The following is a 26731-nucleotide window of genomic DNA, read 5'->3' on the forward strand; positions in this document are numbered from 1 at the left end:
GGTGCAGGGACAGGCACACTACAGTTTCCTACAGGACCTGTTGCCTGGAGCTGCAGAAAGGTGGAGCTGAGCTGGCAAGTTTGGAGTTAAATGGATGAGTGCTGCTGACCACAAGAGAAGGTGATGGTCAGCACTGAAGCCACAGTGGCTGCAAGCACATATTCCAGGGGGAGCAAAAAGCAGTGACGGCCGGTCTCAGCCTTTCATTCTGCCAACACATTTGGATCCCAGAAAGAAAAACCCTCCTGTTTGGTTCACTACCTTGACCTAGATGTTTCCCTAAAAATACAGGCTAAGGCTATTGATTTTTTTCCCCATTTCTCAAATGGAAGACCAGTTCTTCACTGAGACTCACAGGAGTCTGTTTTCAAGAAGAAAGCTGGACTCGAGTCATAACAGCAACACAGACAGTAAAGAAGGACAGAGGGAAGAATATTTGCCAGTTGTGACAAAAGGATGGAGCAGAACCATTGAACAGCAGAGGCAAACAGGATCTGAGAAAGGACCATCACACCTGCCCCACAGAGGGTGATCAGGTGGGGAGAAAAATGGCAGCACTCAAGGGAGGAGGAGGGCTGAAAGAGCAGTCCAAAAAAACCAAGAGAAAAGGCTGAAAACTCAACACAGTCCTTTGCATTGGGCTGTCACTCTTACATGTGACAGCTCTGAGGACACAGTGCTGAGCTTGGCTGGAGACATAAAKGAGCAAAAAGGATAAAAATGCTGTYACTGCACAAATCATAGGAGAAATGATGGCAGCAGAAAATTGCTTACAGAGCAGTCTGGAAGTGGGTGGTATAGGAGATGGAAAGGACAAGAAATCATCAATGTTATGGATGGTATTTCCTCTGCAGAAGAACAGGTGGCAGAGCAGCTGTATCCTGCATCTCTGTGGGGAYCAGCCTGCACATATGCTACACCATAGGCAGGTATGATTCACTTCTGGCCAAGATTCCTGCATCACTGGATTCAGTGTTCACATTAAGAACGCTGAATCAAAAAGGCTCAGGAGAACCTCAAATGCATCAGTGAAAAGGATGTAAGCAAGAGAAACGTTTGCTGCTTTGCCAGGGGACCAAGGTACAATGGGCAGAGACTGCAACAGACCAGATGTACAAAGATTTGAACCGAGCTCCAGAAAGGGTGCAGGAGGCCTCCCTGACACAGGCAGGGCCCAACAGCAACACCAGAGAGTTGGCAGGAAGCCCCAATGCCGATTCACAGAATCGTACCCAGCATTCTCCTCCATGGGCCCCTGCAAGGCTCAGCTATGCCTGGCCTCTGGCCCAGGCTGTCCTCTCCCAAACCCCAGCTACAACCCTCAGCCCAACAACCACAGCCCCAACCCCTGCCTCTAGCCACACAGCTCAGCCAGATTTTAAAAAGAACTTTATTGAAGCTCCAATATATATTATTTTTGGCCTCTAAATACCCAAATGTCAGCACCTATTCCTGGCTCTTCAGTGCTATTCTGCAACCCTCAACACTGAATCTTTCAGTGCCTGATTTTCTGCTTAACCCCTACAGAAGGAAGAAATTTTTTCAGGTGCCTCAGGCATTGCTTTACAAAAGCAACCACTACCACAGTGGCAGAGTGCTGGAAGTGGTGCTTAGTTGGTGTCCATGCCATCACACTCTTCTTGGGGAGGAGAGGGGGCAGAATGTTCCTCGCTGTTCCGGCGCTGATAAAACAGCACATACGCAGCTTTTGTCTACCAAACAAAAAGAGAACCCATCTGAAACCATCCACACAGCTTGGCTGGAATGTCATACCCAAAGCAGGGACCCACACTTTCAGCACAGACTCAGAACAGCCTCAAGCCAAATACTCACCACTATTTGGTCTTCTGAAGCCACCGAGACACTGCTGTCATCAAAGTAGTACCACTTGTCATTCACTTTGTTCTTTGCRTAGGCAGTGTCTGTCAGGAAGAAAACTACAGCTCAGCATTCCGGGAAAGGCTGGCAGGGAACACACACCTGGGACACTTGGAATTCCAACTGCTTGGGTATGGGAAGCCAGGAGTCAGCTTTGGCATCACCTGCCCCAAGCCTAGTTAACCAGCATAAACATCTACAACATGCCAGCTGGCCCAGCTAGTCTAGGACCAGGTTCCACATACCAGGTTTATCCCTGGCAGCTGAGATACATGGAAAAGAAACTTAGGGAAAAAAACAATAGGTTTTGTTCACTGCCCTCAAGTCAGTGACACAGTTTAAGACTGCATTTTCTCTTGAAAGGGAAGTTTGCTGCTGCTGCTGGATCTGATCTACTGCTTGTAAGAGTCCTCATTCAACAACAAAGTTACAAGTCCCTCAAAGTTACAAGTCCCTCAAAGTCTCTTCCAGCCAAGACTTCTGTGACTGTAATCTCCAACCTCAGAACACATGCCCCTGCAGCTAGAGGAGTTTATCATCCTCTCATGGCAAATTGCTTCTGAGTGGTTCTACAAGAGTCACCTCAACCCAGCTCTGCACAGACACCTGGTATGGTGAATTCACCTACAGACATTTTTCATCCACACTGCAGCAAAGCCAGTGACAGAAAACAGACTCATCACATATCAAACTCGTACTGAAGTGTTTTTTTCTCCTGATGAAATTACATTTTCCCAGTGTCAGTCCTTACCAGTGCAAAGGGGGAGACATTCTACAAGTTCAGGTTCAGCATTGAAACATCTTGACTACACTCATAAATCAGGGAAAACCACTGTACACATTAATGACTACTAACCAGGATCCCACACACATCAGACAGACCTCGGGCCAAAGGGCTGCTACCTATCTGCCCTCCATACCCTAACAAGATCCCAAAATGAACTCACCTGCACACACACAAGTCAGTTTTGGACTAGACACCCTTGGTGGGGGCTACTGTAGGTGCCCAATGCACAGAGCCCTCCCGTGACCCCTCTGCCCACACTTCCCTGCACACAAAGGACACAGCAGCAGCTACTCACAGTGGCCCACTCCCATGGCTCCATAGTGATTGGAAACTGCAATGAGGTCATACACATATGAGCCAGCTCTCGGGTCGCAGACAAACTCAGACATGTTCAAACCCCTAGAAGGAAATCCAAAAGTATCAGTACACCAGTAATCAGCACTTTTTAGAAAGTGAAGCATGGCATCAATGAAGCAGCAGTGTCACTCTGCTGCTCGGGGGCCAGGTGTTGTTAGAGTGAAGACCAGACTTGTTAGCCCTCCCACACAGGGCAGGTCCTGCAAACATACCAAGAACTGCCACAAGGTTTAGAGGGAGGTGTTGAATAAAACAGTTTGGAGCATCCCTGTGTAGGCATGAAGAGTGAGATAAGAATAATAAGGGATATACTTCATCCCACAGCAGGATGCTGGCAAGCAGAGGCAGAGGGACAAGGCAGGCTTTCATGTTGTACTTGTGCAATACCCACTACTACAAACGCAGCTCTGCCCAAAATATTTGCTAAAATTGCTATTCAAGTTCTCTTGGTTGAATCCCAGGGGCTTAATTTAATTTCAGATGAAACAGTACCTGCCAGTAATACATCTCTTTGAGATGTATAAAGTTGATTAATATTAACAAAAAMCACTCCCCAAGAAACTAACCATCTCAATTCATGCCTGCTGTCCAAACCCAGAAAACACCTGTTGCAGTCACAGTTTTAATAACGAGCCCACCCAACAGTAACATCAGAAGTACATTTTTCTTGACCAAGTTCTTCASGCTTTTCTCAGCTTGAGGAAAGGATCCTACCTGATAGGGAATTCCACAACAGTGTCAAGTTTATCCCTCCAGTATCTGCTGTATGAGAAGCGYTTCAAATGTACCACCAAAATCCTGGGCAAAGACCACAAATCAAACTTCTTTGTGGCCTGTTGATGTTTCTTACAGTTAGGGCAGTACCTGAGGAAGGAGTAATAAGCAAGGAAATGAATGATTACACTAAAAGAAAAGCTTCTGGCCTTCCATGAAAGATGCCTCACCAGCACAAGCACAGTCCCTGCCTTACAAAAGGCATAGTGGCTGTGGAATGTGCAGTTAAACACACTGCTTCAGAATTCCAAACTCCAACTTGCTTTCATCACCTTATAGGCACAATGTCCTACTGTTAATGCATGTTAACTACACATTGTACAAAAACTAACTTTTAAAAGTAGCTGGATCATTGGAAGCAACATTCCTGCTGACATTTTCCTTAAATACAGGCAGGAAATAAATATTTTTTAATAACTCATATCCACAGCTCATTGAAYCAATTACTTACTACAGATCCAACAGACTTCTCAAAGATGAGGACAAAAGGACAGACCTGGGAAGTTAACCCATGACAAATCATGTGAACTCAAACAGTTATGGCATTTTATGGCAAATATGGCAGGAAGGAAAAGGTTCTTACCATGGGTCATGTTCACCAAGTGTTTCCATAGTAGTGAAGAGCTCTATGCAGTCTCTGAGGGCTACTACAGCCTTCTTCTTCTGTGGTTGTAGCATGCTTCCATGTTTTTCAAATGCCTAGTGAAAGAAATGGGTGCTTTATTCAATTCCATGTACTCTGGAATCCTTGACATCACAAAATTACATGCTCATCTTTCCACTCCACCTATTTCTGCCCCCCTTCCCCACCAAGACAATCATCTCCAGCTTCCAGCCACTCTTTTCTTGTGTCAAAACAGTCCATAAAAGAAAACATATCCTTACTTAGATYTGGAGCTTTTATCAAGACAGTAAAACCAGCTTATTCTGTTACAAAAGATGACCCATCAGAACATTGTTTATTGTCACCTTTTAAACACTGTGCAAGTTTACACACAGATTACTTATGAAAAGAGCATACTACAACCTGTGCCTCCTGTTCATCATAAAGGAGCCTCCGTGTCTCAGAATCCCAGTCAACAGCAACTGCAGAAAAAGCTACAAGAAAAAACAAACATTTATTGCACTGGTGTAAAAAAAGGAAGAAAAATATACCAGCAAAAAAAATAATTACCATTCAGTTTTAAGATTTTTCCTTCAACAATGGAGTTTATCTCCGAGGTCCCAGAGGAATTCACAAGGCTAAAAGTGAAATGCTGTTTCTTGCAAGACTGCAGGTCTCTTGCTGACTCCACATGCATACAACCCTCAGAATGGCAGGGATCAACTTCTGTCAGCTTTTCCTTGCCTTCCTCTCCACCATCCTGATGCTCCATCTCTTCAATGTCTCCTGGAAAATATTCAAAACAAGGACAATATTACAGTGAAAGTTTAGCCTGATGCCTCCCATAGACACCTGTTTGCATCAGCCTGTATGTGGAAAGCAATGAAAAGGCACACTGAAAAAGAAACCTCTGTTTGCTAACCACTCCATCTGAAGTTGTGTTTTTCCCTTCAGCACAWGCCACATCATGTGCTGGATGCTGTATCCCAGAATCAGGCATGATGGCGAGTGCTCAGTTTGCAGTATGTTAACAGCACACCCTAAGAAGAATCCCCAAGAGAGAATCAGCAAGGTTGCAGCTGGGTGTCWTCACATAAAGAAATATATAAGTTGCCAGGAGAGTTATTTGCATTCTTAGGGGAAAATGGGCAGATGTTTTTCCTATTGAACTTATTCCAGCTGTTACCCTCAGGACTACACAAGTGAGTCATTTAAACTGGAAACATACATTTGCCATCAGCATTAAAAGCTTCCTAGTGAACATCTAGCCTAGGAATGAGATGGTGATTCTATGTTCTCCAACAGAAAATACCACTATTTCTCCACAAACTGTCTTGGTGACCATTTCATTACTAAAGGGCACATCAGGAAAAGAGTTGCCTCTGGAGGGAGATAGCTGAATACCTCACAGGTAAGCAAAGACTTCCCTAACACTGGTCAGGATGAAAGCACACCACACCTCATTCTCCAGCTGCTGCTTATGCACATCTGRTCTCCCTGGGAAGGAAATGGTCTGCAAAATTCTCCCTGTACCACACAGATGTCCAGCACAATAGTGCAGTTTAATCATGGGGGAGAAACAATCTGCTAGAGCTTAAGCCAAATACACACAGCACAAACCAAACGCTGWTAGGAAGCTTAAAGTGCTGAAAAGCTTCCAGTAAATTTTGAAAGGGCTTTACCTTCAACTACACCATTGGAGCCATTGCAGGTTCCTCTGTCTGGGCAGGACGGAGAGTATTCTTCTGCCAGAGGGAGTTTCACATAGCGGCTGAAGAGAAGGGATACATTTATCACACAACCATACTSCAGCTGTGCACCAGAACAGCAGCACCCCCCTCTATCGTCCTATCATCGGCTCTTGCTGCCCAATCTCCCTGGCAAACCAGAACCCATCCTGTTCAGCACCATTTACATTTATGTTACAGCACCAAGCACCCTCACAATGAGTCAAACAACAATTCCCTAAGTCATTGCTCTCACTGCTTGCTCCAAGTTTTACTGGCTGTATATTGAAAAGTCAAAAGTAAGTTATGTTGGCCCCACCTGTGAGCCCTGAAAACATGCCCAGAGTTCTGCCCATGCAAGGCGAGACAGCAATATCTGTTACAAAGCCCAAAAACCAGGACCTTGAAATGTCCCTGGGGCCTCCAGACACTAATGCAAWGAAAATCCTGGTTTATACATCCCACACAAAACAATGAAAATTCTCCCTGTTAATAAGGATTCAGTAATCCTATTACAATGTAATTGAATAAGCAACCTCTAGAGTTTGGCATAGAACTCAAAGGTACAGCCATGACTTACCTGATCTGCTCCAAAACCACACTGTACAGGTGATCCACGGTGAGTTTGTGTTTGGGCACAGATATTAACAGTGGCTGCCCAAAGAGCACAGTCCCTGAAGTATTGCTGGATTGCCTCATTGTCTTTTCCCGAAAGTAAATGGAGAGCGTAATATACTCCGAGCCATCCTCAYTTGGCTTGCTAACTTCATACCTGTTTGAAAGAYAGGTATTTGCATGGGTTATTTCCACTGCCAGGAGGTACAGCAGGTAGGACCAACATGAACTCAGTCCAGCMWGTCTCACCAACAGGTACAAAAGGGTTGTACTGTCCTCATGCTACAGTGCAGTTTCCTGAATACTCCCCAGGGCTCACAGCAGCACCAGATACACACCTGCCCCCAACTCACTGCCACCTTCCCTCTGCCTTTATTCCTAATTCAAATCCCTAATACCAATCACCTCCCAAGACACTACCCTGACATCTACACAGTGCTTCAACCAGTGAAAAATACTAATGTACTTTGAAATCCCTCTGACAGTGTGTGTTCCCCTTGCAGAAAGAAATCGTCTTGATACCTTGGGTCTTGCATTCTCCCAGCCTCTCAGTTTTATGGCCAGAGCTCACATCACTGAGCAGATAATGCTTCATAAAGCCAAGAGTTTGGAAACATCTGCTTCACAGAAAAATCCAAGGACAGTAAACAAACAAGAAAAATTCTGGAAGGCAACAAACAGCCTGGGAGAACAGTGAGGAGACTGTGACGCAGCTTGTGCCCTGGGTGAAACAGCAAATGAGGTATTTGCAGCTGTCAGAGGCAAAAGAAACCACGTGGTCCAACACTATCACACTCTTTGCTTCAGGGCTATTCATRACAAAAGATTCATTTTCAGAAATGCCAAGTCACACTGCTCTTTAATTTGGTGAGTTACCTGTCCCAGATTAATCTTAAAACTGAAAGAGAAAGAAAGATTTCATGAAAGATGTCACTACACATAATGACCAAGACCACAATCACATATCTGAATATACCAAACTCCTAACAATTCTCTTACATTAGACAAGTCACTTCCCTTCTCTCAAGAACTGAGAAACATTTTTTATGTCTGTGTTCAGAGCAGGGAAGAGAACAAATTTCAGACCTGTCATTCTGCTCCATCCTACTTAAAACAAAAAAGGATCCCAGCTTGGGGTTTGGACTGAGTTAGTAGAGCACATGAAGGAAAACATCCTTCCAGGGAGTCCCAGCCCACCAGGAACACAAGAGCTYAAAGTCAGCATAAGAGAGTCCAACACCAGCAGCTGCTGGGGCTTTCTAGGCTGTCACTGCTATTCAGCTGACACTAGCACTGCATACAGTTCACACCTCCTAAAGTTTCCTGAGAAACAGCASGACAAAGAGGTGAATTATTTCACCTAGGACTGTTTAAACAACAAAAGGCCATACTCAGTCCCAGAACATAACCTGTGATTAACACCAGTCCTATGAAACCCTTAAAGTGGACTCTGTAACACAGATCATGACACTCCCATGACTGCATCTCCCAACCACTTACACTGTGCTCTGCAAGCAGCAATTAATGAAGTCCCATTTACACCCCACCCTCATGCACCTGAATGAAGCCCTGCCCATGAGATGGAACAGATAGAAAAGGCTATTCCCACAGGCAGGGGTCATCCATCACAAACAGCAAACAGCCAGCATGCAGCACCCCATAATGCAGAAGAGAGCATCTCACACATTTCTCAACACAACAGAACTGGTTACTCAAGTGCCCCTCTACCCACTCCACCTCAGAATACCTCTTTTTACACACTAGTACTAAAAGCAGACATATGAGAATCAAGATCTGTCATTTTTATGATCTCCTCAGCAACAGCTATCACTTGGAAAAARAAAGATCCAAAACCAAAGTATGTATAGTGTAAGGCAGGCTGCAGAGCTGATACTGGAAATTGCTGGACAAYACCCTGTAATTCTGTATGTTACAACTGAAATAACCAAACACGAAGATGATGCTTCTCCAGACTACACAACATGGTTTTAAAAGCCAGAAACATTAGCTGAGCTGCTACCACACTGCCAAGATATTGGCTGGTTGCCTTTATAATTCATGGCAACTCAGAAAAGTGTCAGAAAACTGGTAAGCTAAAGGGTAGGACTTGACCAGTCTTTATCAGTATTGAGGTTCAAGTCTGTGATTTAAGAAAGGAGGCAGTGAATAATAAGATAACTTTTGTTCTATTGCACAGTGAAGTTATGCAAGTGCACAGAAGGATGGAAAGCTATGAAAGACCAGACCTACATGAAAGGACACTGAAAGCAAAAAATACTCTGAGCTAAACACCAGACTAATATACAGTTTGATGTCATTGAAACATTCCTTCACAGGTGGTAGGATCTATGACATTAAGCTGCAAAACACTATGTGGATCATAAGTGAATGTACAGCAAAAACCAAGAATTCTATTTTGAAAGAGAATGGAGAAGAACAGGAAAAAATGCCACTGCAGGAGCTGCCAAACAGATCTGCCTGAATGGGGTTACTACTGCACACCAACCTGGAGATGCTGCTGAGAAAACACAACAGGGACAAAAGYAGACAATAAGAATAAACACAGGATTGAAAAAAAAACTGAGAGAAACTGCTGCATATATTCTGATCTCTTCTAGGAAGTRGAGATACTCCTAACCTGTTTATTTTCTTTCATAATACCAGAACACACACAAACAAGTAAACTAAGAGGACTGCAAACACAACTTTCTTAGACAATGGATATTTGCCCTGCAGAACCTGGTCAAAGGATTYTGCCAGTCTTGCAGAGGAACAAGATCAAAAACAATGAGGGAATTCACACAGGAAGTTTATAGAAGGCTTAAATAAACACAAATTGATTTTGGAAAGGACACAAACCCTCATTTTAAACAAGAAAACCTCAATTTTACCAAGTGTGAACAAACTTCAYAGATCAGTCTGTTACACAGATCTGACACATCTCAAATCTTTCATAMAAAACTACTGGACTAGCTGGTCTGATGACCTCATTAATTCAGTTCAGTAATTACTGTAGCCTCAGTCACATTAACAAACCTGACATCCCTGCAGCCAGTGTTGTTTTTTCAAGAMCATGAACTCATCTAAATGTAATACACAGCATGTTGTAAGAGAAGGTGGAAAACATGGCATGTATGGCAAACTGAATAGACCCTATTCAAATATGCACACTTTTAAAGGTTAAAGGTGACCTGCAAATCAATTTGTGAAACTTTTACCAACATAAACAATACACATTATGTAATATGCCCCATTARCCAGGCTAAGAGAACAGGGGTATCTAGTTTATCCATCAGAACAGTTTTCTTCTTAATTCCTAAGAACCAAGAAGAAATACTAAGAGTAACACCCCTGAAATGGGCTGTGGAGGTTTTTTTTTTCTGTAGTGCTTACCTGAGCCCTTGTAGGCCGGCTCCAAGCTCCAGCAGGATCCCTGGTGATGGGAATTCACCAGCATGGTGAATGTGTGGGTGCTACATTGGAGCGGGAGCCGGAGGTCCTAGTGGGGCAGGGCTTCCCAGAACCTGAGGAAAAGAAATAGCAAGTGTTTGGGTCGTGTGCTGATTGCTGTGCTCTGCTTAGCCTGGGCAATGAGAGCATTCAGCACAAACACTGAACTACTGTCATCAAATTGATTTGCAGACCACCTTTACAGGAGTGATTTCTGATCATCTGCCACAGACCTCCCTGTTCTTCCACAGAACAACATGCTGAGAGAGAATCCATTTCAAAGCTGGGAGAAGTGGGATACTCCYACTTACAGCCATTCTCTGGCTGCACTGCCCTTACACGCTGGGTCAGGGATCTTGTTTCAAGGCTTCKACCAACCCCCTCCATTTCTGCAGCTCAGCTCTTCTCTGATGCTGAATATTAACACATCTTGCACCAGGACTACCTGACAAGCCTGTCAAGATGAGAAGGAGATGAGTGCAAAGCCTTGTGAAAGAACAGGCTTGGACAATTTCAGACCCAAATTCTCCTCCTCTTACAGGTGACTTGGAGAAGAAAATGTATCATTTCATCCTCTTGTGTTAAAGGTGCCAGGTTCATTTTGGGATGCATCTCAGAATTATGTAAAGTCACCTAAATATCAAGAAGCCCAGTAGTATTTGCATTTCTTTTTGAGGTTTTACTATCAGAGATCACAAYAGGTAAGATAATATAGCAGAAGAACTGATAAACCAGAAACTGAGCAGCTCAGGGCGAAAATGTATCTTAGACATCCAGGGCACATCTCTGTTCTCTATACTGAAATCCATTCAGTTTAAGTTCCAAATGGAGTCCAACGCTCACCCCCTTCCTCACTCCCCCAGATTCAGCATTCCCCACCATTTTAGTAAAATTCACAGTACACATCTCAAGATGTGCAAGATGCCCTGCCAAAACCAGAAGACTGAATGTCTCTCCCCTCATAACCCTATGGGGAAAACTAAAAAACACCAGAGTTTTTCCTACACTGAAATAAGCCATTAAAGATGCAAGCTCAATATTCCATACATCCCACATRCTGCACATTTCACCAACAGCACTGTCTGGACTACAATATCTGTGTCTGCAGACCATGTTCTCTGTCAAGAAAATACTCAGAGAAGCCAAGGTCCATTCCAGCTACTCTATTCCTGCTGCAATGTGTTGTGAGAGCTGCTCAGTGACATTTCCAACCAAAGCATTTCAGGGAAATCCATGATCTACTCTCTAATAAACCAACAGAGGCCCAAATTGAAAGCTGACACTTAACAGACATTGGTCTCAAAAGCAAGACACCAGTAAAAAAGTATTCACTTTAATATTTTTTTTTAAATCACAGCCCTGCTGGAGCACGGATCTCCTGCAGTGTTAAGAGTTTTTGAATTCTGAATTGAGATGTGTGTTGCCAGCTGGACAGTGCACAATACAATAAAATCAGAAATCTGTCAAACCACAGGGGTATTGTTGTCACCACAGGCAGGTCTGGCTACTGCTCTCAGCAAAGCAAACCTGCAGAAATATTGTAAGAGAATGACATTTGTATTTAAATTTTTCAGTCCTGAGACAACTTAAGATGATGCTAAGAAACATACATAAGGCAAGAACTACCAGTTTAAGTTACAATCAAATGCTAAAGCTTCAGAACCACTGAAACAGCTGATTTCTGTTACAGAAGACAGCCACAAAGGTGATCACAGGTAGAAGATCTGCTGGACTCTGAGCAATATTGTGTTTAGAGGAGGACAGTGAGAGCAAAGAACAAAGGAACAACTGGATGGCAGCTGCTYRTGAACTCAGTGCCCTGGAGCTTTGTACAGYCCTGTCACTGCCCACTCATTCTTTGGATTCTCAGAGTCCAGCAAACAACCACAAACGATTACTAACGCAACCTTGGTTTGCTTCTGCCAGTGAAGGGAGGAGTGTTTTCCGGTGTGGAAACTGTTACACTTTAAAAAGGATTATTTAAACGGAAGGGTGTGGTCTTCAGTTTATCACAGCTCCTCTTAAAAGTCACTCTGTGACCATCAGGAGGAATAAAAGAAAAGGCTCAAAGAATTGAGCTCAYCTCAATTCAAAGACTAAGCACCAAAACCCTTCAGAAAAAGGCCTCAAAAATCAGTAGGACCCATTGARCCATCTGTAATTTCAAAATTTAAGTTTGGGGAATACACACATATGTTTTGGGGAAATACACATGAGAAATATCCCTGTGAACATGCTGTACTGATTTAACTCTGTTTCGGATAGAATTTTTCCTTTGTTTTCTAAGCAATATCTGGTATAAATATAGCACAAACAAATGTTAGCAGGATTTACTGAATCTTTTTTAGGTTATTTACTTCAATTGTGCATTTTGGGCGAAAATACTGAGACTGTAAAACCCTACACTGTTGTTCTTTCTAATAATAGGCATCTGATCCCCTCCCTCAATTGAAACAAATTTTTCTTTCAAGAACAGCAGAGAGGTGAATCAMTCAATGTAACCAGTGATACATGATACACCCCACAGCTCCATCACCAGTTTTAGGAGCGTCTTTTCCAAACTCAACATTTCATGGACTATGCAGGCATACAGGGCATCCTTCAAGTCATAAGCAGCAAGTCTTTTCCTGCCACTTCTCTAAAGAATTAGCCTTAATATAAGAAGAAAAAAAAACGCTTTTTAGTAACTCCTCTTTATTGACTTTGAGGAAATAAAATGTTTCTCAACATGTCAAGTGGAAACAAGTTAGTTCTTTAAAGGTGGAAGATTCTGAAAGACTTAAATTTCTTTGAATATTTTTTATTCCTCCATTTAATAAACAGCAATATAATTGCCTGTAATCTAATAAGTTAAATAACTTGCTGAAATATCAGAAACTCCTGAAGTTATTGACAGCAGCAACCTGAACAAACCATCACCACATTGCCCAGCCACACATCACACAGCACCTGCWGGAGGGTAGCAAGCCCTGATCTGCAACATCACTGGCCATAACTTCTGCCAGAAACACAACAGCTTCAGCAGCACTTGAGAAGTTCCTGTTCAACTGTAAGATCATCCTTTCTGGAAGAAGCAGAAGGCAGAGATGCACAGCCATGACTACAAGTACACTCCCTAACAAAAAACACTTTTTGAAGCTGGCAGGACAAAAATTAATAGACAGAAACAGAATGGAATTCAAGAACCTTCACACTACTAAGATCATTTCTTAGAACACCTAACAGCAGACTTTTTATAATCAGACGAGGCAGGTAGATTGTCCACACTTAAAGYAATTATGCATTTGCCTTTAAAGAACTTTTCCTTTTTATGGACAAGTGTTTCTCTGCTGRGTTTTTGAGTCAAGACTACCTTTCAATGAAAGAATGCTGGCTTTTTAGATATGTATTACTTCACGTATCTTTTTCCTGGCAGCCTTACCCTTTAAAGGGACCTTCTATAAACAGCTTTTTCCTAATTCTTGCCCTGGTGCTTGGCTGCTTGCTCTTGCCTCTCAGTGCTGAAAAGACCTTGGAGGCTGTACATGGAAAAACAGGATTTGCAAAACTTCCTCCTGCTACCTCTCAGTCTTCCTTGGAAGGCTATTTTTAACCCAAGTCAGCTCCCTCACTGTGACTCACAGCAGCACCTCATTTACAGTTGYCCTGCACATAAAAGGAAGTGGCAATTGCAAAGGAAAATGCACTTGGAGCTGCAGTTCAGCCAAGGCTTCCCCCACACCCCAGAGCAGACCTGATTCAGACATAGCTGYTTTCTGTGGAGGGAATTACAACATGTTATGCCTGTATGAAAGCAGGGCTTTTTTGCAATTACCACTCTAATATCATGCTTCTTGTTTTTGAAATGTTTTACTTGCTGCAGACAGACAGATTTACAAACTAACACTCCACAACACCCTCCCAAACAGATTTCACAGAAGCCAAAYATCCTTCCCAGGCATCCTAACTGGTCACACAAGTGAAGACAACAACATGACAAGAACTTTTACACAACTCCTTTGTTACATCTCAGCAATAAGGTCACAACAGACAGCATGACAGAAGAGCACCAGCATGTCACAGCATCCCACCCAGTGAAAGGTTCACATGGCACCAATGTTACTGGAGGTTTCACACCAACCCAACAATTTCATGGCAGCAATATTCTTGCACTGGAATGTTGTCACATTTCAGCTGCAATAGGGAACACAACCTTTGCTCTCCTCACCTCACCAGATTTCAGAGGTGACTGGAAATCTCACCCACCACACCTATGTAGATCAAGCACAACCAAATCCTCAGCTTTGCTGAAGTTCTTCACAACCACAGTTTAGATACAAACAGTGTTTAGCACCAGTCAGGAGTCTGTGAAGAGCCCCCAGTCATGGTTATCTGGATGCTCTAACAACTTATGATGGATTTTGGAAAGGCAGAGTACAACAGCATAGACTTCACACTCTCCTAGCAACAGCTCCAAGGCTTTTGGCTGATTTGTAAAATGTGAACAACAAGCTTGAGCAAAACTAAAAATGCCGGTGAGAGCGTAACTGTAATCCAGACATAATGATGTCTGAAAGAGGCCTGTTGGAAGTTCTAAACTGCAGAACACAGATCAAACCAAAGTTGAAACCCAGATCTAAACTGCCAAACACAGATCAAACACTTATGACCCAAGGGCCATGACTTCTTGTGTTAGAAAAATACCTACTGAACATTGCACATGCTGATCTGCTGGTAGGAGCAGCGCTGCACCACTGCTAAGTCATGCAAAATGTCTACAGGAAAGGAGGGGACAGGAATCAGATTTTAGAACCTGAAACCAAAGCAAATCTTGCAGTATTCTCCACATGTGGCATTTTCCCACTTTACTCACACAAAGATGTCGTCTTTTGGCATGATATGATTTAAACCTTCATCCATTTGGAAGATTTTGTGGAATCGGTGATTATACACATCTGTCACCACCATCTAGAACAGCAAGTGATATTTGCAAAGTGATTATAGTAGAAGTTTACATAAGTCTAGGCCAACCACCTTTAAATTCAAGCACGTTTATTCCAATTCTCCATCACAATTTTCAGAAYACCAACATCAGTTGTACTTTACTTTTCTGTCCCTTCTGTTAAACTTCTCCACTGCAATGGAACTATCAGAACAACCACCAACAACCAATTCATGCACCTTTTTAATTTTACAAGCAAAGATCAGCATTTTAACTTGTTAGTTTTGTCACTAGCCCATTAAGTTCAGCCTATCATCATATAAAAACAAGGCCACTAAAATGCTTCAAGAAGAACAAACATTTATCAAATTTACTGTCTGCAATTATTCTTACATTTTCTGCAGGAACACCAGAGAGTTTGGAAAGTGATTCACACAGATCCGAGATGGCCCCCATCATTGGCACMACAAGCCGATACTAGAAACAAAGATAACATTATGCTTACACCAGACAAACCCATGCAAGACAGAGAGCAAGAAAGTGGAAAAAAAATCTTAAAACTCTAAAATCTTTAATTTATAGTTCTGCTGAAGTTAAGGTCATAACCACATACTTCAAGGTCTTCTGGATCTCAGCTTTACCTTAGAAAGCAGGGATTTGGAGGGAATGAAAGCCTTGAACAGCTGGCCTTCTGCTGTGATCAGGCTCAGCAGTAATAAAACCCAGAAAAAAATAATCACCAGACACAGCAGCTTGCTCAGAACATAAAATTGTTGTTTCTTTCTGTATTAAAAACATCTTAGAGCCATTCTCTTCACTGCTGCTAAAGGTCGAGACAAAAATCTTGACAGACATGGAAATACTGCCAATCAGTCTCTCCAGAACTGCTTGTGATTCTCTGATGTGTGGCAAGCACAGGGCTACTTTAGGGATGTGTGTATCCCCTTGAMAATTAAGTGTGGGGCAAATTTAAAACAAGTCTATTGAGGAGGCTGAAAAAGCAAACACATCATTTTTCTCTTTTTTTTTCCCAAGAGGAACTGTTTATCAATTCTGTTTGGAACTCAGAAACATTACCCATTCAGGATCACAGAACCACAGAATATGCTGAGTTGGAAGGGACTCACAAGCAYCATGAAGCCCAACTCCTGGCCCTGCACAGGACACCCCAAGAATCCCACCATGTGCCTGAGAGCATTGCCCCAACATTCCTTGAATTCTGTCAGCTTTGGGGCTGTGAGCATTGCCCTGGGGAGTCTTGTTCCAGTGCCCAATCACCCTCTGGGTGAAAAACCTTTTCTTGATATCCAAGCTAAACCTCCCCTGACTCAGCTTCAGGCCATTCATTCCCTGGGGTCCAGTCACTGGTCACAGCAGTAAACAGATCAGTACCTGTCCCCMTGCTTCCCTTTGTGAAGATGCTAAAGACCACAATGAGGTCTCCCTTCAGCCTTCTCCAGCTGAACAAAACCACTGACAACATAAGGCTTCCCCTCCAGATCCTTCATCATCCKCATGGCTCCTTTTGGACAGTGTCTAACAGATCCATGTCTTTTCTATATTGTGATAACCTAAACTAMCCCCAGCACTCAAGGTGAGGTCATCCCAGTGCAGAGCAGAGTGGAACAGTCCCATCCTTTGACAGGCTGGGGATGCTGTGCCTGGTGCAGCCCAAGACACAATACAAGTTACATCTTTACATTTTCCAAGGTAACACAAGGTAAACATGACAGTGCAAACACTCTGCTGTTTTCAGGGAGCAGCACATCACACAAGTCATCTCATACAGGAAACCACTTCCAGCTGACCATGACCCTCTTTTCACAAGCTGAGATTTTACAAAATCACTTGATGCCACATCCCASATTTTTTATTTAAAAAACTCTACTACCGCACTCAAAGGTGGACATCAATGTCCTTTAGATCAAACTTCAAATTACTTTAAGAGGCTCAACTTTAAAACCTAAAAGAAGAACTTGGATGACTTAGAGAAGTTCATGTTTTCAATATGCCTCACCTGGACAGGCCTGCGCTGTGGGTCTGCATACACCAGGGTAACTTCCATGAGACGATCCCTCCTCAAGGGCAGCGGGAGAGTTAAGTAACAGAAGGGATCAAAGGTCACAGAAACTTTAGAGCATTTGGGACAAACAAGGGTAGACTTGAAAAGGCCATGAAAAATATCCACAATGATGGAATCATTCCTCAGCCTATGATTCTCCCATGCCTCTTTTGCCACCTCCTATAAAAAAAATTTTAAAAAAATGTATTAGAAGTTATTTCTTGCAAAGATTTCTACAGCATGGTGAGCACCAGAAGCAAAGAYGACTTGGAAAATTGATACTGATGAATGAATTTCATATGAAAGGGGCTCTACCAGTATGTCCAGCATGAATCACTGGGATTTCTTCTCAGTGAAATGAAGGCCTTATATCAAGTCAAATTTATCTGTTTTAGCTGAGTTTGATCAGGTGTTCATTGGTGCACACAATGCCAGAAGCATGAATGRAGCTGAAGGGACAGTGACAGGGTCACATGCTGCTCTTCAGGACAACCAGATATGCKCCACTCTCCATGACAAATAGCCTGCTGCCTCCTGATTTGGAAAGGCAACTGCACTTACTGCTTCCAAGAAAAAAGCAGAAAGGCTTTTCTTCTTGGGAAATGATGGCCACGTTTCACAAAGGAAGTCCAAAAGGAGACAGATTATAATCCTTGAAGACTTTCATAAGACAACTTGTAAATTCTTATCAAAGGGCATCTGGTAACTGGCATTTGTCTATTCAGTGCAATCAGAGGCTGCTCTTAGCATGAGACTTTCAATCTCAGAAAGAAAACTGAGCACAAAAAAAAATATTGGGCCTCTATCGGGAAAAACCTCATAAGAGAATTACTTTTCTCTATTTAAGCAGAGTGCCACGAGGTATGACAGGATTCTCCTGTGCCAGGGACACTGCACTGCAGGAAGGATGTTTGTGTGGCCTGTGAGCAGGAAGGCCAGGAAGTGCCCCAGAATCCAAATATAAACACCCTGGGAAGCACCACTTGTCCCATCCTCAAGTAAAGGGCATCGTACCGAATCCGGTCTGCCATTGGCATCCTTCAGCTCCAAGTAGGGCTTCTTCTTCACTCTGTTTAAATCCTCATGCAAGCCATCTAGGAGAAAAGCCAAGAGCTCCTGGGAATCCTGCTGCTGGTATCCTGAAAACTGAGGAGCAAATCGCCCAACCTGTGTCTGAAACACAAAGGCAAGAGTGAGGGGATATAAAACACACAGGTCATGGCTTTTGCAGAGATCAGCTCCCCACTACCTTCTGKTGGCAGCAAACCATGGTGAACTGGATGCTAATACAGGGAACGGTGCCAGAACAATTTTCCCAGCTACTTTCAGTATTTCAGCTGAAAGCCACTCTTCACACTAAAGCAATGAGAACATTACACCAATAAACAACGTTCTACACAAGGGGATGCATTTTACTCTTCACTTTACAATTTAATTTTCTAGATTTGTAAGTTGCACACGTTTTCTCACTGATCAAAGTTCACTGCTGGCAATTCATATGACCTTGCCTAGTTTTGCAGGAAAGATCACTCTGAGTCATCTGTAAACAGCTCACAGGCTGGGAGGTCATTTACTAAGCAACATTAATGAGCAGTAACCAACTCTAAGGAATTACACTACTCAATCCTCCCTGTACCCCAAAAAGCATTTATACAAAACATTAAGCACTRGAGCAATTCTGTCCTTACTGCCTTCGTAACATCAAAATATGTGGCAGGCAAGTTAGCTTTCACTGTTTCTTCTCCCAGAGCTGTGCTACAGGAACATGACACACTTACTTTAAACATTCGTGGGGCCACGTGAGACTGTCTCCCTGACCACATCTGTTTAATGAGATCTGCATAGGCTTCTGCAATCTCTCCCCTCATCCCCAGGGGGTTGTTCTGATTTATTTCAGCTTCATATTTATCTTCCAGGAAATAGTCAGTCAGAGGAGGAGTATTGCTCAGGCACTGAAAAAGCATTAAGAAAATTAATTTATTGCATAGGCCAATACATGTRCGTGACAATGAAACAACAAAATCAACTCTGACTTCAGAACATGTACCAACTTAACAAGATTGGTGAAACTTAAGAACATGTTTAGTAAAACAAAAAAACACCAACCCAAAACAAAACAAAACCCAAAACAAACAAATAAAAAACCCAAACAAATAAACAAAAACAGGCAGAAATTTGCATTTGAAAAACTCATATCCAGAAAATTAAAGCCTAATGGTAAATATAAGAAAGTAATTGGTCCTTAACATGAATGGTTTGCATGATAAATTAAGATTGAAGTATGTTTGAATTAAGTCACTTTGACAATAAAAAATTTTARAAGTTTTCTCTTAACTAAGTCCAAGAAAACAAAGTGGCTTAAGGTTACCATGATGCAATTTGAAAATAAAGTCATGTTGAACAAAAAGCAGGGCAGACCAAGTTTATTGTGGTGTCCTGAATACCACATGCATAATGCATTACAGTTATTTTAAGACCTGTTCCAGATTTCAAAGCCATCACAGAGTGACTGAAGTAATTTCACAGCACTGGTACCACACTAGAAGTTTGCCCATTCCTTAAATCAAAGTTCATACAATTTGTCCCATATTTTTTTAACTTCTAAGAAAAAAAACACTCCTAACAAGTTTCTGCATTCTTTAAAATGAACAAAATAATCCTAAGAAATTCAGTTTAAAAGTAAAGAAATAATTATTAGCTTTGCATCACTGTTTCAATCTTAACATCTTGCACAATGACCCTGAACCCTTCCTGTGGCTTTTCATGCTCTTWATTTTTCAAGAGTCTTTAACACAGYCCAGAGCTRCATGCAGTGACCTGCTCATGTCACATCTGCAGCCCACACAAATCAAAACATCCTCCACGTCAGCCYATTTTTGGCAGGGCACAGCACTGGGACCTTATGTGACAGTCAGGCATCTGTTTAATGCAACTTCCCCCTGGCCATTTCAGGTGCCACATACTTCAGATTCGGTCGCTAATACTGTCACATGTTTTGTGGTACTGGTGTGCAAAACGTAAGGCAAACTAAACATGAACTGATTTTTTGACCTGGCTTTTTTTTTTTGGAGGTGTAGTCTYCTCATGGAATCACATTAAAATACTCTTTTCTTTTTACAGATTTTAATCCATTAATTCTGTGAGACTGATCTTTTCTTTAATTCTAATGAGGACTCTTTCTAATTCTTACCTGTAATGCAGAATTCATGAAGCAGGTGTTTCCAAGATTACTGAGTCCACAGAGYCCAGGCTGTGACAGGGAAGCACTGTCCCTGCAGTTGTAAGAGTTACAGACAAACCCAGAACCTCTGGAAAAAAAAGACAGCACAGTGAACTCCACAATGAGTTTGTTGAGTCTCAATACTACTTAAAAGTCACTTCAAATACAAGTCAGAAAACTGTTTACTGAAATTTTTTAACCAGGCTACCTGTTTCTGCTGCTTCATAGGGGCTAATACTGAATAMCAGGAACGTGAAGTATATGTGCTAACTTTGGAAACATTAATCCTTACAAATTCTATTATTAATCTATRGCTCATAACACATTCACTTCCTCTRTCTGTAAGCACACAGCACACTATCCTAATGCAGCAAGAGTCTATATAATACTCTTTTAAGAAATAATATGAAAATTTTGATCTATACCTGGAAAGACTTCAACCACAATGGCAGATAGAGAAAAGAATATAATCCCTTCCCTCATGCCCTGAGTCACCTCAAAAATCAGGCAATGCTCTGGCAGTTAGTAAGCTCTGRAACATGCATATTTTTGCAAGTGAGCAAGGAACAGCAGAAGGCAGTGGTTTCAAAAAGCAGTTTGATAAACAGGTACACAAGGGTAGTAAAACTCCTCTAGAGCACCATCACACTCCTTTTCTACAGAGGCAAGGATGCAYGGGATCACTCACATGAAGGGTGATGAAAGAAAAATAACATTCCTGCTCTTACCCCCTGCCCAGGTGGGAGCTGTTCAGTCCATAGGAGTTACTGCTATCACCATTAGTAATGACAGAAGTGSCAGACACTGAGGAATAAGAACTTGCTGATGATTTTGAAGAGGTAGTAAAGTTTCTGCTAGTTGCAGTGCTTGATCTGGGAGAAAGGAAAAAGAAGTAGAAACAGTGCTACTACTTTTTTTATCCCCAACCCCACCTCCCGCAAAACTCCAAGGTCTTGCTGAGCTACAGTAGTTACCCCACACGGAATTGATTGCTTTGATCTGTTTGATCACACTTCCAAACACTTGTTTGGAACAGAAACATCAGGAAAAAAGTACCAGAAGTAGGAGCAACAATTATTGCTTAAAGGCAAATCTGTAATCCAGATAGAAATAAATAGCAATTCAGACAGTGTGAGTGAGAGGGAAGCAAGCTTTAATTTTATGAGTAAATCCCCGTGAAACAAGCAAGCAAAACTCCCTAAATCTGAAGACCTGCACTCTATCTACATTAAAAAGTGACCAGGTCAATCCTTCCCTACCTGCAACTCAGACCATCTATTCAAACACATTCAAACCAACAAGGCACTAAAATTCAATAGTGTCCTGTCAYAGACAGCTCCATGAAAAAAAAGCAAAACCACATGACAGTACTACATTAATAAGCTTAAATAAACTATTGTGACACTAATTMATTTCTCTTTAGTAAGAGTTGACTAGGATTTAGTCTAATCTCTCCATCTTTGCCCAAATAAACACACAAAAACGAAAGCAAAAAGGTACAGGGCACCAACAGCTACATAGCAGTGGCTATTTCCACCCACCAAACCAGAGCAGAGATCCAGCAGAAGACAGGGCCCTCAAGCTTCAGCTTGCACATTTATTCTTTTTTTAATGTGGCCCTCATTTTCTAGTGATACAAACTAAAAATGCATATTTATAGCTCAGATGGTACTAAAAAAWTGTGCTGGAAAAACTTTGTGGGGCAAAAACTATAAGATAATGAACAAGCCATAATGGCCATGACAGGGCAGAACAGCTGGACAGCCTCAACCGTTTGGAAATACAATAGCAGTTAAATAAACACAGAAGTAAACAACAGGAGCTTCCAGATGAAAAAACCCCAAACAAGTCAAAACCAGAACCACACTAAAAAAACCCCACCAGCTAGCACAACTAAAAAGTGTTGATCCAGTCTAGGATACTGGAAAGTATCCTAGAAAATTAGATCTACCTAAATAACTAAGATAACCAGATTTCTGGGACAATACACAACATTCTGTTATTACAGGTTGGAATTGGAACTTCAAGCTTACCTGGACACCAAGTAAGATCAATAGGAGAACAGAAGGTCTAAACCAAACAACATTATAAGATTCATGYTCATACGTGTGTGTTTCAAGGGTCAAGCATACAATAATTTAGCTAACAACTGYSTGTAAATCCATTAAGTACACATTTTAAATGTTYGATATAKTTAATTACCTAGAAGCAAAGGGGAGCAATCTAGAAAATGCTAGACTAGAAAACTGAGCATCTCTGCTTGACATGTTCGATCTCTCAGAGAGAGAACAGAGAAACTCAAAAAATCATATGAAGRAAATCTATTGGTGGAAATGGAAAAGGAGGACAACCTCCTAAGAGATTTCAAGATTTCCAACAGAAGCACAGAGACAGTGTTTCATCAAGAGCCACATAGCAACTGAAGAGTTCCAAGTACTTCAGCAGCATCCTAACAAACAAAAGAAAACTAAGAATTACAGAGGAAAATAAAAACAGATCAGAAAGTAAAGGTAAGACACAAGACACAGAGTGGGGAAAAGTCTACCAACAAAGTCATCCAGGATCTTGAGCAAATTCCTGACAGAAAACTGCCAAGGTTCATGTAAGTGGCAAAATAACAAGAGAGGCTAACAGCTTTTTATGTGAGGAGATTAAATGAACAAAAATCAAATACGTTTGGGAAGATAAAAAGTTCTACATATTCCTACATTTTACAAGTTACTCATCTATGTGTAATAACTGAAGAAAGGATTTATTAAGGACAGCTGCTTCCCCTCATTTCACAAGATGCTCATAAAGGTAGCCAAGGATTCCAGGTGAAGGGCACAGAGAGCAGCTAATAAAAACACTTTTCTCTGAAAGCTTYCCACTTTAAGCCTGGAAAGTTATTGTTAATGACCTCTCAGCACTGCAGGCTCTCAAGAAGACTGCCTCACTCACACACAGAGGTGTCAACAGAAGACCTGGATGCCAAGTTTTTATGCCCAATGCCACAAAAAGGGTTTCTGTGGAACATGTAGACTTTGATGGGTCAGAGGCATCTGCCCCTTCCACTGCCATCTCTCACAGTATGTGACTTTTGCTCCCTCAGAAATGGAGGCCCCAAGACCTTTCAAGTAAAAGAATGATGTTATATTTTCTTTGAAATTTGTGACTTGGAACTTTCCAAAATGTTCTGGCCTACTCAGCGGGTTACCACTGAAACACCACTTTCACAATACCAAAGCACACTGCCCCTGTCTGCAGGTAAAGACAGCTGCTTTATGCCTTGATACCAAATCTTTCAAAAATCCACACAAATGGTAAGTGAGGAGAAATCTGGAGACAAAATCCGATCAATGTGAATCCATACAGTAGTTAAGTAAAAGAATCTCCTAAGACAAACAACTTGAAAAAATCTTGTAAAAGGCTTTCAAGTGGTTGAAAGACAAGAGAAAAAGTGTTTCAATTCAATTGAGGCCACCTTCAGAACAATCAGTCCTCCTCCTCTACACAGCCAATAATAACACAGGAATTTTGTAACAAAAAGGTTTCATCAGAGCAAGCTAAACTGTGATTTCTACTTAATTGACAAAGCAGAGGCTGTGATGGATGCTCATCTACAAAATTCTTACATGCAAAAGCCTTGATAACTTATGTTACATCCTCAGTGCCCCACTACAAGCTTGGCATCTGCTGCAAACTCCAGCACATCAGTGTCATAGAATAAAGATCTGCACACAAAATATTTAGCTCGATTGCTGAAGGGGTCCTCTGAAATCACACAGTGTCAGCACACACTGCCATGAGTAAACAGAGCAGCTGGAAGCAGAAATAGCAGGAAAATTCTAGCTCAAACCAAAGAACCAAAAGGTATTTTACTGCTGAATATTGGAAAGGGAGAGAGCTACCAGGCAGATGCTAATTACAACTCCACTCCAGTTTCCAAATACAATACCTGAAGAAAAGGTGTTATTTTTATAGATCTAACACAATTTCTTGTTTGCTCTTGAYGAGAAAATTATATCCAGGATAAAAAAATAATACATGCGAGAGCTGAAATGGAGTTCTGCTAGCTCGGGACTTTATTTTGGGAGTCTTGTAAGTAACAAATTAAGAGTACTAAGTTCCACAGAGTCATTGATACTATGTCCCTTCAGAAACAAAGTATACCTCTAATTTTTTAAATTCTCTAAGTATAATCCACTTTCTCTTCTGAAACCCTGTCTAGAAGTAAAAGCAGTTTCAAACTACAGTAAGAAGAAAGTATTTTGTTCTCCACAGAGCAACAAACTAACACACAGCAATGGCCAAGCATAGGCTGAATATACCACCCAAGGACTGCTGCAGAGTTTAAGGGCATTTTTCCTGTAAAATGTCAGCCAGATTGATGGCTCAGGAAACACAAGGATGGCTGCCAAACCCATGGAAAAGCTATTTCCCCTGGTAGGGGGCCAGTGCCTCTGACAAGCAGCAAATGGTGGGGAAAAATCCTGATGACACAGAACCCACCCACCCCATGGTCACTTCGCACACATGCTCTGCAAGTAGGAAGGATACGAACTCCCAGCTTTCCAGAACCTCTTYTGGCACTTGAGCAGTGATGCAGGTGCTCACCATTTCTCTATCAAGAGCAGACAGCCCTACATCCTGTTTGGTTTATGYCATCAAAAGTCTAAATTCAGGAAAAACTCTCTCATAATCTTTCAGTATCATAGTGATGCAGCCCAGAAAAAAACTGCAAATATTGAGTTCCCAAGGCATTTTCTGCAGCTGAGAAACGGAACACTGAAGCAAAGGTTTGCCTGACATAGGATGAAGCACAAGACAAAGTACAAAAGAACAGACAATCCTGTATGTATCACTTAATACAATTCTTTCAGCCACCATCCTCAGCATGCAGTGAAACAATTGCACAAGTTTCATGTTATAATAAACAAATTTTTTGTCATTAGAAAATATTAACTACCAATAAAAACTTTCATTTATGTATCACTACAGGTTTAACCAAAGTCTTTACATATCAGACTAGCTGCTGACAAAGGACAGCTCTGAGGCCTGAGAATGCTACACAATTCCATTTTAGCTTTGCTTCATGTGGAAACAAAAGGTTATGATCTGGTCTTGCACAGCTGCCTCTCCCATAGTGAYTGTCAACCAGGTACATGATACCAATGTTCACCTGCTTTTCACATGATACTCCTACAGAATGTTCACTGTAATCCCATAGGCATTCTCTTTRTTTACACAATATGATCTCTCCAAGTATTGTTTCAAAACAGATTTCACTGATCTATCTAATCAATTCTTCAACTTTAACACTATCTTGATTTCAAATGAGATCACTAGGCAGTAAGTTCTGTAAGTTAACTGTTCTGTACAGAAAAGTATTTGCTTTATCAGTACCAAGTCTGATGGCCCCTGGGATGGAACCGAGTAGGCCATCAGACAAGAAAAATCATTAAATTTTACTTTCTGTAGTAGCATTTGATATGAGCAGTTCCTTATCACTGAAAGCAGCATCCATTCTACACTATTCACTCCATACACTCAGTATTTCATCAAGCCCTGCAATTATCCATCTCTTCTCTAAATCAGACAGCACTGTGAGATTCTGTATCATATTTACAGGCTTCTATAACTGTCTCTGGTGGGGTGTGGGGGGATGGTCAGGTATTTCTATACCCTTTTTAAGCAGAACTACCAGAACTCTGAGCATTCACTACTGGCAAGTTTAGAAATACCCTCCTAGATCCTTTGTTTTCTACAACAGTGAAAGACAGATTATTTGTGCACTGTGCAGTGTGCAGGCATAGCTTTTTAAGTAGACTAGTTCAACGCAAATAGCACTTTTGTCTCCTAAGCACTACAGAAACCCTAAGCTATTTAATCCTCACACAACCTGCATGAAAACAGGCTTTAAAACACAGACTCTTGCTAAGACACAAAACCAGCAGCAGGACCACTGAAGAATATTTACATTCAAGATTTTCTCTCCTTCAAAATAACCAAAACAAGCAAGCCACAACAGCCAGTGATAACCAGGCTTTCACACAGAACATGTGGACACTAAAGCCTAGCAAACAAGCTGCACAAAGTAACAGAAACCTTTAGAAAATGCTTGCTTACTTTGCTAGGCAATGCTGTCCAGGCCACGTGCCATCTTCATTTTTCACTTCTATTAAAACAACCTGAAAGAGAGAACAGGTAATAAAGGTAACTGCAAGTCTGTTACACATTTTGCAAAAGCATTAGCAAATCCCATTGTCAATGTTTGCTCAAAGTACATAAAAGCAAGTGAAAAAAAATACACATCAGCAAAAGCACTACATGAGACCAAAAAAGAAAAAAAAAAAA

At 41.7% G+C, this 26731-nt stretch overlaps 1 protein-coding gene across 2 annotated transcripts in view; it reads right to left on the minus strand.

Annotated features, from left to right (window-relative positions):
- Positions 1–1372: 1372 nt before the first annotated feature.
- USP4 (ubiquitin specific peptidase 4) overlaps positions 1373–26731 on the minus strand; it is a 30456-nt gene continuing 5097 nt past the window's right edge. The window contains exons 6-22 of one of the 2 annotated variants that reach the window (XM_057374824.1): positions 26504–26565; positions 21124–21267; positions 20366–20483; positions 18954–19127; positions 18190–18348; positions 17131–17355; positions 15507–15590; positions 15045–15139; positions 6708–6899; positions 6083–6171; positions 4971–5186; positions 4824–4894; positions 4380–4495; positions 3737–3886; positions 2961–3064; positions 1834–1922; positions 1373–1712 (exon numbers count right to left, since the gene is read on the minus strand). In XM_057374824.1, the coding sequence (XP_057230807.1) occupies positions 1611–1712; positions 1834–1922; positions 2961–3064; positions 3737–3886; positions 4380–4495; positions 4824–4894; positions 4971–5186; positions 6083–6171; positions 6708–6899; positions 15045–15139; positions 15507–15590; positions 17131–17355; positions 18190–18348; positions 18954–19127; positions 20366–20483; positions 21124–21267; positions 26504–26565 (2190 nt within the window). In that variant the 3' untranslated portion in view covers positions 1373–1610. The remainder of the gene's footprint in view (positions 1713–1833; positions 1923–2960; positions 3065–3736; positions 3887–4379; positions 4496–4823; positions 4895–4970; positions 5187–6082; positions 6172–6707; positions 6900–15044; positions 15140–15506; positions 15591–17130; positions 17356–18189; positions 18349–18953; positions 19128–20365; positions 20484–21123; positions 21268–26503; positions 26566–26731) is intronic. The other variant, XM_057374825.1, reaches the window with a different exon arrangement.

The sequence above is a fragment of the Malurus melanocephalus genome, unplaced genomic scaffold, assembly GCF_030028575.1.
Source record: "Malurus melanocephalus ecotype Western Australia unplaced genomic scaffold, MMel_1.1 scaffold_233, whole genome shotgun sequence".
Taxonomy (NCBI): Eukaryota; Metazoa; Chordata; class Aves; order Passeriformes; family Maluridae; genus Malurus; species Malurus melanocephalus.